This window comes from Aphidius gifuensis, linkage group LG2 (assembly GCF_014905175.1).
Source record: "Aphidius gifuensis isolate YNYX2018 linkage group LG2, ASM1490517v1, whole genome shotgun sequence".
NCBI lineage: Eukaryota > Metazoa > Arthropoda > Insecta > Hymenoptera > Braconidae > Aphidius > Aphidius gifuensis.
Window position 1 is genome coordinate 13869524 of NC_057789.1, and position 10880 is coordinate 13880403.

The 10880-nt window shown below is 27.8% G+C and overlaps 1 protein-coding gene across 1 annotated transcript; it reads right to left on the reverse strand.

The window, feature by feature from the left end:
- Positions 1–1533: 1533 nt before the first annotated feature.
- LOC122849153 (serine/threonine-protein phosphatase 2A 65 kDa regulatory subunit A alpha isoform-like) lies at positions 1534–3615 on the reverse strand. The gene is made up of 2 exons (XM_044147770.1): positions 2730–3615; positions 1534–1994 (listed from the first exon to the last, which is right to left on the reverse strand). Exons 1-2 carry the CDS (start codon positions 2844–2846, stop codon positions 1812–1814), a joined length of 300 nt encoding a protein of 99 aa, XP_044003705.1. The 5' UTR covers positions 2847–3615; the 3' UTR covers positions 1534–1811.
- Between the last annotated feature and the right edge of the window lie 7265 nt (positions 3616–10880).

Sequence of the window (10880 nt, forward strand, 5' to 3'; positions counted from 1 at the left end):
TACAAATTATAATGGAAATAAATTTGATTTTAATTTAGTAGCTATCTCCTCAATATTTGAATAAAAAAAAAAAAAAAAAAACAAAAAGAACTATTTGATGTTAAAAAAATTTAATGTCAAATATTGATCGATTTTTTCAACATCTTTTTTATGAGCGAATTAACGACAAACACATGATAGTGCATCATCGCCGCCACCACCACCACCGTGTATTTGTTCTATTATGATTGCTGTTGTTTATGTATGATCAATATTGTTGTTGTTATTTTGATTTCCACTTGGTACATCATTTATTAAATTATTATTTACTCCTGTTGTTGTTGTTTCATTGAATAATTCAATATTTAATCATCTGTTTCATTTTTTTGTCCTTTACAAATTCATTCAAGATTTTGAATTTATTTCGATTATGACAAGCTCGATCATAACAAGCACAAGCACTTGAATAACCACTATCTTGTGTGTTATTTGATAATTGGACAGATTCATTTCAAATAGTCATTATTTGTTTAAAAATATTATTATAACTACCAGTACAAGTCTCATGAAAATTACTAGACATTGGTATAGGATCTGGTCGTATTTTAAATTTTACTGATTTAGGATTACCAGTACATTTATCACATGTTTCTAATAATATTTCAATGTCATTAATTGTCTCTCGAAATCCTATACAATCTAAATTACCATCTTTGCTATCTTTACGTTCGCGTGGTACCATATTTTATCCACATATTATTTATTGTTGTCCGGTATTGTGATTATGATGTTGCTGTCATATTATGTCAAGCACTTAAATAACCACTATCTTGTGTATTAATTGTTTATTTAACAGATTTATTTTAGATACTCATTATTTGTTTAAAAATATTATTATAACGACCAGTACAAGTCTCATCAAAATTATCAGACATTGGTATAGCACCTGGTCGTATTTTAATTTTTACTGATTTAGGATTACCAGTACATTTGTCACATTTTTCTGATAATATTTCAATGTCATTAATTGTTTCTTGAAATCCTATACAATCTAAAATACCATCTTTACTATCTTTACGTTCACGTGGTACCACATTTCATCCACATATTATTTATTGTTGTTCGGTATTGTGATTATGATGTTGCTGTCATATTATGTCAAGCACTTGAATAACCATTATCTTGTGTATTATTTGTTTATTTAACAGATTAATTTTAAATACTCATTATTTAATAAAAAAAAAAATATAATAAATTATATATTGTATATAATAAAAGTTTTAACTTTAATATTCACCTTTGTCTTTTTAATCTTTCATGAAACTAAAATTTTGAAACAAATTTTAAACAAATTTTTTCGTATCGTTGTCAAGGGAATAAATAAATAAAACAAGATAAAAAATAATTTAAAATTACTCACCTTCATACCGTTACTTTCGTTGCATCCATCTTTTGTTTTTTTTTTTTACTGCCCATTCTAAAGAAGTTTCACTTCAAAAATGACTGTATAAATTCGTTTATATTGAAAATAATCTAAAAATATGCATAAATAACAAGGTTTCAATAATAATTTATCATTTCAGTCATATAAATATGGTTACAACATACAATATTGTATATAGACGATACAAATGAAAAATACATAAAAAGAACAGAAAAAAATAGAGCGATAGAAAAATTCTATAATTATGGATGTATATATTCAGAATCTCCAGAATTTATTTCGGAATCTCCCATAGATTGATTTCTCAAAGGACCTTCTTCTTTCCGTCCGCTTCTAACTGGTGATTCCTCATCACTAGAACCACTTACATGTGGATAACATAAACTTATTAAAACACATGCTGATGTTCTTGACGTAAATTAATCACCAGATGCCAAACGTTGTATACCAATGGAACAAAATGATCTTCAAGATATGCTGGACTGTGTTGACTTGCAATATTACGCGACAATTCAACTGCTTTGTCACGTACAACTGCTTCTTCAACAGCTGCCAATGCTTCAAGTGGTGGCTGAAATTCATTATTTTCAATTACAATTGATGTAAATGAATACATCGATAAGTTTATTATTGTCTGACTTATTTACTTGAATGTAATATTTTATTTTATTTTTTTTTCTTTTTTTTTTGACGTTTAAATAATATTTTTTCAAGTAGATGATTGATTTTATGAAAAAAAACAAAAAATCAAATTAACGTTAAAGTGAGTATGTTAGTTTTTTCATTTAAACATATGAAAAACAAACCTAAAGTTTGCTTGTATTTATTTTTTATTAATTAATCAACCCGGGAAAAAATTAGACGATCGCCAACGATCGTTGAAGATGTCATATTTGTCCACATCTTTGTCGATCGCCGTCGATCGCTATCGATCAGAATCGAACGCTGTCGATCGCTATTGATCTACAACAATTTACAGAAAAATAGACAAATTATAATAATTATTAGCTTATTCTGGAAAATTTATCATAATTATAATATACTCAGGAATATTTTTTTTTTTTTATTTAAATTAAGGCCGTAGAATCATATTTGTCTATTTTTCTGTAAATTGTTGTACATCGATAGCGATCGACAACGATCGACGGCGATCGACAAAGATGTGGACAAATATGAAATCTTCAACGACCGCTGACGATCGTTGGCGATCGTCTAATTTTTTCCCGGGAAGCTATATAGTCTAATCAATAATGTTAAATTGTTGAATGTCAATTTAAATAATTATCGTTTTTTTTCAAACACTTACCAATAAACAATAAACATGATCAAGTCCACCTACGAGTGGTATGAATGTTACAAGTTGTTCAGCGAGTGCCAATTGAATTTCATCTCCATCATACATTGTCCACTTCAAAAAAGGCATCAACTCACTACGAGTACGTTCAGCACCAAGTGCCAAGGCAATCGTTGGAAGTTTTTCGATTGAATTAAACCGCAGCTATAAAATAAAAATATATTTATTAATTGAAATAAAATAAATTCTTTATCATATTTACATCTTAAACAATCGTTTTAAACAATTGTCGATCAACTGATATGATGAAATTAATAAAAAAAAACCGCAGTAGTTGTAACCTCACTGTTACAAATACTTGCTGACTAAGATCAAGCTGTTTTTTTTTCAAACATAAAAAACTTTGGTACTATTTTCAAAAATAATAATTATTGTACTTACTCGTAAATTTTCATTTTATAATTCATCTATCAAAACTGCAATTGGATAAAGGCTGTCGTTGGTTGATGAGTCGGCTGCTGCCATTATTTCCTCAACCACAAATTTATCCAAGCGAAATATATTTATTCTCACTGTTTTAGTATAAGCCTCGGGCACAATATTGCTTTTTTTTATTATTTTATTTGTTTATTTATATGAGTTTCTATTGCCTTATACACTAGGGCACAACACTCTAACTTTTTTCTTTTTACAAAATAATGTATAAAAACAGTCTACGTTGCTTCCATCGATTGATAGGGGCTTTCTTTGACGGCGGACTACTGCTCACCGTACTGCTCAACGTCACTACTCTTATATATATATGTGTACGTGTTACAGTGGCGCATTAGGAGTCAATAGGAGTAATGACGGTGAGCAGTGGAGGTGGTATTTCGTCGTGGAAAGAAACGCCTAACAATTATGTAACAAGCGGTGATCAAATATGTATTGGATTATAAATGTCTGATGGAAGTATGGAACTTGACAATTTTTTTTTGTAATTAAGTATTTGTATGTGCGAGGTTGTATGTGGTTCTCCATGAATCAAAAGAACACAAAAGAATAGATTGTCATATCATGAAAATATTCAACCGATGAAAAAAAGACTTTTAGTTTCAATCTCATGCCAGAAAAGATCCACCGCCATCAATCTCATGCCGGAGTGATTTCCCCATCATCGATCTCGTGTCGGAGTAATCCCCCCCCCATCCATCAATCTCATGCCAGAGTAATTTTTCCGCCAACAACCTTACGCCGAAGTAATTTCTTCGGAAATGGGCTAAAAATGAAGTAATGCCGGAGTCATGGCGGAGAAATATTTCTACCAGGGATATGTCGGATTAGTAGATGTAATCCAACCACAAACAAACCCTATAAAAACTTCAAACCTCAGAATAACCTGATTCCAATCCACGAGACTGATTGGATTTTGAGAGAGTGAATTGTTGAGAGAGTGAATCATTGAGAGAATGAATTGTTGAGAGAGTGCTTTGAGTTGATGAATAATTGAATCAGCATAATGACGGTAAATTAGAACTGAATGGATTTTGAGAAAGTGAATCGTTGAGAGAGTGAATCATTGAAAGAGAGAGAGAGAGAGAGAGAGAGTGTGAGTGTAGTGCAGCCATGTTTCGTAGTGTAAAGCGTCTATATCTCTCCAGCGGCAGCAAAAGTCCCAACAGAAATTTGAAATGGAGAATGTGTGTGAGCCAAGTATGTATGAGTGTAGGGCGACCATGTTTTGGTAGTGCTAGTGTTCAAGTCAGGCTCTGTATGTTATTATATACGAACATTATTTTATAAACAACCTTTATTATCATAAACAACCCCTATTATTCCAAAATTGATATTAATGGAAAATTATTGTTATAAACAACCCTTATTATAAACAACCTATGATTAGAATATCGTTATTATCTTAAACAATTACTATTCACTTGTTATTTCATGAGAAAATTTTCTCATATACCCATGTATTTAAAAATTCAATTAATTTTTTTATTATTAAATGACTTTACTCTTTGTTTTATTATTTTTATATTATATACTACTGTACATCTGACATAGAAATCCCAACGGATACTAATGTATTTATGTGACATGTAAGCAAGGCAGCAACTGACTTTTAAATTCATGCGCGCACAACCAAAAAAAAAAGCATGAACAATATATAGATATAACTGTAGTATAATAATCACTGTAGAATAATAGTCACTGTAGTATAAAGCATGTGGACCCATATAGTTGTTATTTATTATAAAATATTTTTTATAAGAATTAAAACATCGGTAAATGACACTCAAAATTAATAAGATATTATTGAATATATTTAAATACTTATTATTAAATTTTCCAATCTCTCTCTACTATTCAAATAATATTATTAACATTATGACGGTTTAATGCCTGGTGCTTAGCTAATAAGTTGTACCTTAACCCACAAAAATGCAAAGTAGTTTCATTTGGTCGTGGCTCTCGCGTACTTGAATTTAACTATATGATTGATGACCTAACTATTGAACGTGTACAATTAGTCACAGATCTTGGCGTCATATATGATGCGTCGTTATCGTTCAACCAACATATTGACCATATTAATAGAAGAGCAACTCGCATGCTGGGTTTTATACTTAGAACCTCTCGACTCTTCACATATCCAGCCACACTTTCCTCCCTCTTCAGGTCATATGTCTTACCTATTATGGAGTATTGCTCACCGGTTTTACCTTATCTCACTAATAAACATAAGCTTAAATTGGATAAAATTCATAAAAATTATCTAAAACACTTAATTTATAAAAAGACTGGTGTATTCCCACCCAGAGGCAGTAATTACCTAGATCTATGTAATACTTTAGAGGTTGATCCATTGGCTTGTCGCAGGTTATATATCATGGCAATCCTTTGCATCAAGATCCTCCATGGTAAGACTTATTGCCCTGAAATTCTTAACTCTCTTCCTATCCTTATCCCTAGAAGCTCAAATTCTCGTTCCCTTAATGCACTTTACCTCCCTTCTGTAAACTCAAACCTTGCCATGTGCTCTCCTATCTTTAATCTAATAAGTAGTGTCAATATTTTGGTTGAATCTCATAATGATATTGATATATTTAATCCCTCTCCCACCCTTTCCATTCGTACACTTAGCAATCTCATAAAATAATCTTAACATTAGTTTATATATTATTTAATATTAATTTAATTATAATACCATATACTATGTCATAATATGTTGTTGCTCATACTTGTATAATACATATCATGTTTATAATATACTACTGTAACTTATTGTTATCCTAATTATATCGACCTCTAACGTCAGCTTCTTTGAAGCTGCCAGGTCTTATTGAAATAAAATAAAATAAAATAAAATAAAATAAAATTATTCTTATTATTATTCGATAAATATTTTTATTGTTATTATTTTATTATTATAGAAGTGATCTTTTTAACTGGAGCTATAATTTCAATATAACAATTACTACATATGTACTATCGTTTCAATATTTTTTAATTTATTATTTTATTATTATCATTATTATTATCGAATTTTTATTTTCATCAATGTAAATATGCGTATATATAATATTATTTTCATTTGAATACATTGAAGTTTATTATTATTCTATATTATTATTATTATCATTATTATTGATAATATAATTGCATTTGAAACAAACAATTCCAGATTCATTTTTATCAATTTTTTCTCCATTTGTCTTGTTTTTATCACAATAATAATTATTTTTTATAATAGTTCTTTTATATTTATGATGGTACTTATATTTGTTATTATTATAATTATTATTTTCTTGATGTGAATAATTTTCTCTAAATAATTCCTTTCCTTTGATCCCACCTGAAACAAGGAACCTCAGTCAATCGAGGGTCATTTTTTAAAATTCCCATCTTACTTTTACTTGAAGTAAGAACTTCTAATTTTTATTTCATGTATGCATAAATTCTGTTTACATGTAAACTATTTAGTTAATTTTATTTTAATGATTCTCTTTATTTTTATCACAACTATTTGCATAGTGGCTGAATTTTTTGCATTTGAAACAAACAATTCCAGATTTATTTTTATCAATTTTTTCTCCATTTGTCTTGTTTTTATCACAATAATAATTATTTTTTATAATAGTTCTTTCATATTTATGATGGTACTTATATTTGTTATTATTATAATTATTATTTTCTTCATGTGAATTATTTTCTCTAAATAACTGTATTATTTCTTCTCTCATTATTTTTCTTGATTCTTCTAGTTCCTTTCTGATTAAATTTCTAAATGCATTTAATTTATCGTCGAATTCTTGTAAATTTTTTGCCATTTTAATTCAGATGTTTGTCACTTTTTCAATATTGATTCAAATATTAATCACTTTTTTTTTTTTTTTTATTAATCACGTTATTTTCTTTGTATTTTTATTTTTGATATGAATTCTGTGAGCGTTTCACTATTTTAAAAATAAACTAGAATTCAATTCAAATGTCTTAATGAATTTATATTTTTTATTTTATTATTTAATCCTTTCTTTCTATTTTATTTTTAATCTTTCTTCTGACACCAATGTTACGTTTTAGGGTTAAAATAAATGATATCTCTCTTTTCTATTTAAATTAATAGGTATTTATTCATTTGCTATTCTATTGCAACTGCAACTTAACTCTTTCTCTCATCTCTCTCTCGTTACTAAGGTCGTCATTTGTTATTAACGAATTCTATATTGTCTGTCTCTGTCTATCATATAGATGTATTATTATTTATAAGCATCAAAGTGAGATCTTTATGAACTAGGTCTATAATCAAAATATGATAATTATGTTATAATAATTTTGATATTCTAAAATGCCTCATCATTCAATATTATTATGATTGTTATTAATAGAGTTACCTCACCAAACTAGATTTTCCATTTAGATATTATAATTATTACATATCTAATATTTTTTTATCATTTTGATATTTTCAAATTTTTATCATTCGACTGTGTGTATATGTGCCATCCCTCAAGCAAGTCAGAAGATACTTGTATGCACCATGCGACGATGAACACAACTAAATGTCTATAGTAGTTTATGAGAGGTAAGTGTATAGTGTTCAGGAGTGTATATACTGTATAGTCAGGGGGCGTACATACAGCTGAATGTACACGTTTATGTTTTTTATTATCACTTTCATATAATTCATGTATAGATGTACTTACACACCTACGGTTAAATTTATTTTTATCCCTTTCAACTAGATTGACTATCAATAATAATATGTATTTACAATAAACATTTTAATTCAAACTTTACTTTAATATCAAAGTCCAATAAAAAATGAAATTTAAAACTATTAAACAATTAAAAACGAAATTTTTTTTAAACAATTATAAACAAAATGAAGTTCTCAGTAAATGAAAAATAATAATTTTTTTTTTTTTAATTAAAAAATGTATTTTTTAAACTTTTGATTATTTATTAATTTAAATTGAGACAAAAATCATTTAAGTTGAGAAAAAAACATATTTAAGTTGAGTGAATAATGATATAAATAGAGCAAATTTTGATTTCATTTTAGCAAATTTTCTCTCAACTTGATCACTCGCTGCTTCAAATTGAATGACTTGTCTTCCAAATTGAGGTATATGTCATTTCATTTTAGCAAATTTTTTCTCAAATCGATTGTTTGTTGCTTTGATTCAATTCTCGAGTGATTTTAATTAACAATTATTTTACATAAAGAAAATCAATACTGTTTCGAATTGAGGCATATATTATTTTATTTTAGCAAATTTTCTCTCAACTTGAACGCTTGTTACCTTAAATCGAAGGACTTGTCTTTCAAATTGAGGTATATGTCATTTTTTTTTAGCAAATTTTTCTTCAAATCAAAAGAAAAAATATCCTTAAGTTTATCACAAGCTTTTTTAAGTTAATTCTATATTTTTTCAAAAAAAAAATAATTTGTCTCAAATTGAAAAAAAATATTTTTTCAAAATAAGACATTTTTTCTCGAATTAATTATTTTTTTTTCAACTTAAGACAAAAAATTTGCTAATATGGAGAAACCATTTTTTTCAATAACAGCAATTTTTTTTCTCAGTGTATATTTGTTTAAAATGTTATTAAATAGAAAGAAAACATAAATTCACAATTTATATATCCCCAAAAAGCTTCAATTCTCAATTACCTGTTCATTCATCATACCTTTACTCATGAAAAGACGTGAAATATCCAAAAAAATGTGACACGGGACAATATCTGACGGAAAATCAATACAATTTATTTTTGTCATGATTCTATGAAGTTTACTGAATTCAGTCATAAAAAGTACATGTCGATCAGATCCAATTCGAATCCGGATGTATTTAGATTGATAGATTCAGTCGTTCTACACCGTCAGAATTCGATTCCGATGAGTGTTTCGCGTGTGTCGAACAAATTTCTTCTCTTAAATCTAGAATCAGTCTGGATTATGCATCCTGACTACAGACTACAGACGCAATTTGATATCTTGATCCGATGTCAGTCTGAACTTTACAAAAAAAAACTTTCCATCTTTATTTATTTCAAAAACAAAATCTTGAATAAGGGCCAGATTTGGAATAATGTCATTATGATCAGACCCAGAACTAATCGTGACCTAAATTTCTGAATCCTAATATAAAAAGGACACTTGACCGCTTTTTATTCGTGAATTGATTAGTCAAAAATTTTTAACATTTGTTTAAAACTAATATTCTATTCTTTTCTCTTTTATAAATAACACGTTGCTATGTGTTGTTGTGTGGTTGCCACGTTCGTTCATTTCCGGCAATTCATTTCATTTATTTGAGTTATGTCGTTTCTAGATCAAAACTCATATTACAGATTTTTAGTAAGTTCTATATATTCACATTTAATAAGAAAGTATTATATATTTATGAATACAAATAATATATATAAATGAATTAATATTTAAATAAAAAAAAGTTAGTTTGGTGACCATATGTTTATCAAAAACGTCACCATATTTATTACTGTATAAGATGTAATTATTTATATAAACAAAAAAACAAATAAATAGAAAAAGTTTGTGTGCAAAATTTAATTGCTACGTGTGATTGCTAATCATTTTTTTTTTCATCAAATATAATAATACAATTAACTTGATGAAAAGCTGTAATATGAATTTAATACTTTGATCGGGCAACGGTGCCACTAAAATGATTTAATGATTGTTTATAAATTAATCAAATAATATTTCTGTTGATTACGATAATAAATATTGATTATTAACTTGATAGTATATATAGTTATTCATGGAAATGCAAAATAAGAAAAATGATTGATAAAAATTATAATTATGATGAATAAAATAGTTGTAATAAAAATACACAATAATATATACAACCACGCGCCAAAGGCGCGGGGTCGCTCTTGTTGGTTAAAAACGACAGTAAAAATTCTATTGACAGTAGTCGTCATTTTTTTTATAGATGACCCGTTTGACTGAACTACATATTGAACTACGTTCTGACGTTTACAGATCACACAATGAATTTGAAGTTATAAAAATAATAGCGATAAAATCATGAATGTGCGTTATAATTCCAAACTTCAGAAAGTCCTAAAAACTTTGAAATTGACAGTCAGTGAAAGCTTGCTGGATGCTTAAAGATATATATTCTGAGATAAAATGTGCCTAATTTTTCAATTACACTTCAGTCTTCAAGATGGTTATTCAGAAGATCTGCACTTGATCTATGATGTGACAAGTTTTGAAAGTATTAAAAAAAAAGTTTACTTGAATTTCAACGTTTTTTCAAGAATATCCCAAATGTCACCAATGTAACCAGTTATAGTAGTATAAGTTGGATCCGGCAATACGTATGGATGAATCTGAAAGATAAAATAATATACGTTTTATTAAGTAGCTTTTTTTCCTGACTCATCTTAATGAATTCCTATATTATCACAAAAATCTTTTTGTTGTTTCAATAAACGAGTGGAATATTTGATTTTATCGAAAAATTTTCTGATTAGAAAGTGTTAGTTTCGACGTAAACAATTTTTTGGTAGAAAAAATGTAATATTCGTTCGAAAAAGAATGTCCATATCTTAAACTCCGCTATTTTGGATTTTTCCGTTTTTTTTTTTTTTTTTTTTCTATGTCCCTTTCCGTATCCTACAACTTTTACTGGAACAATTTTC

What these genes read in the sequence shown, in the direction of transcription:
- LOC122849153 (XM_044147770.1), bottom strand. Translation starts at nt 2,846, where the DNA reads ATGCCTTTTTTGAAGTGGACAATGTATGATGGAGATGAAATTCAATTG. An exon ending in ATCATGTTTATTGTTTATTG is followed by an intron (nt 1,995 to 2,729) that starts GTAAGTGTTTGA and finishes AATGAATTTCAG; the next exon opens with CCACCACTTGAAGCATTGGC.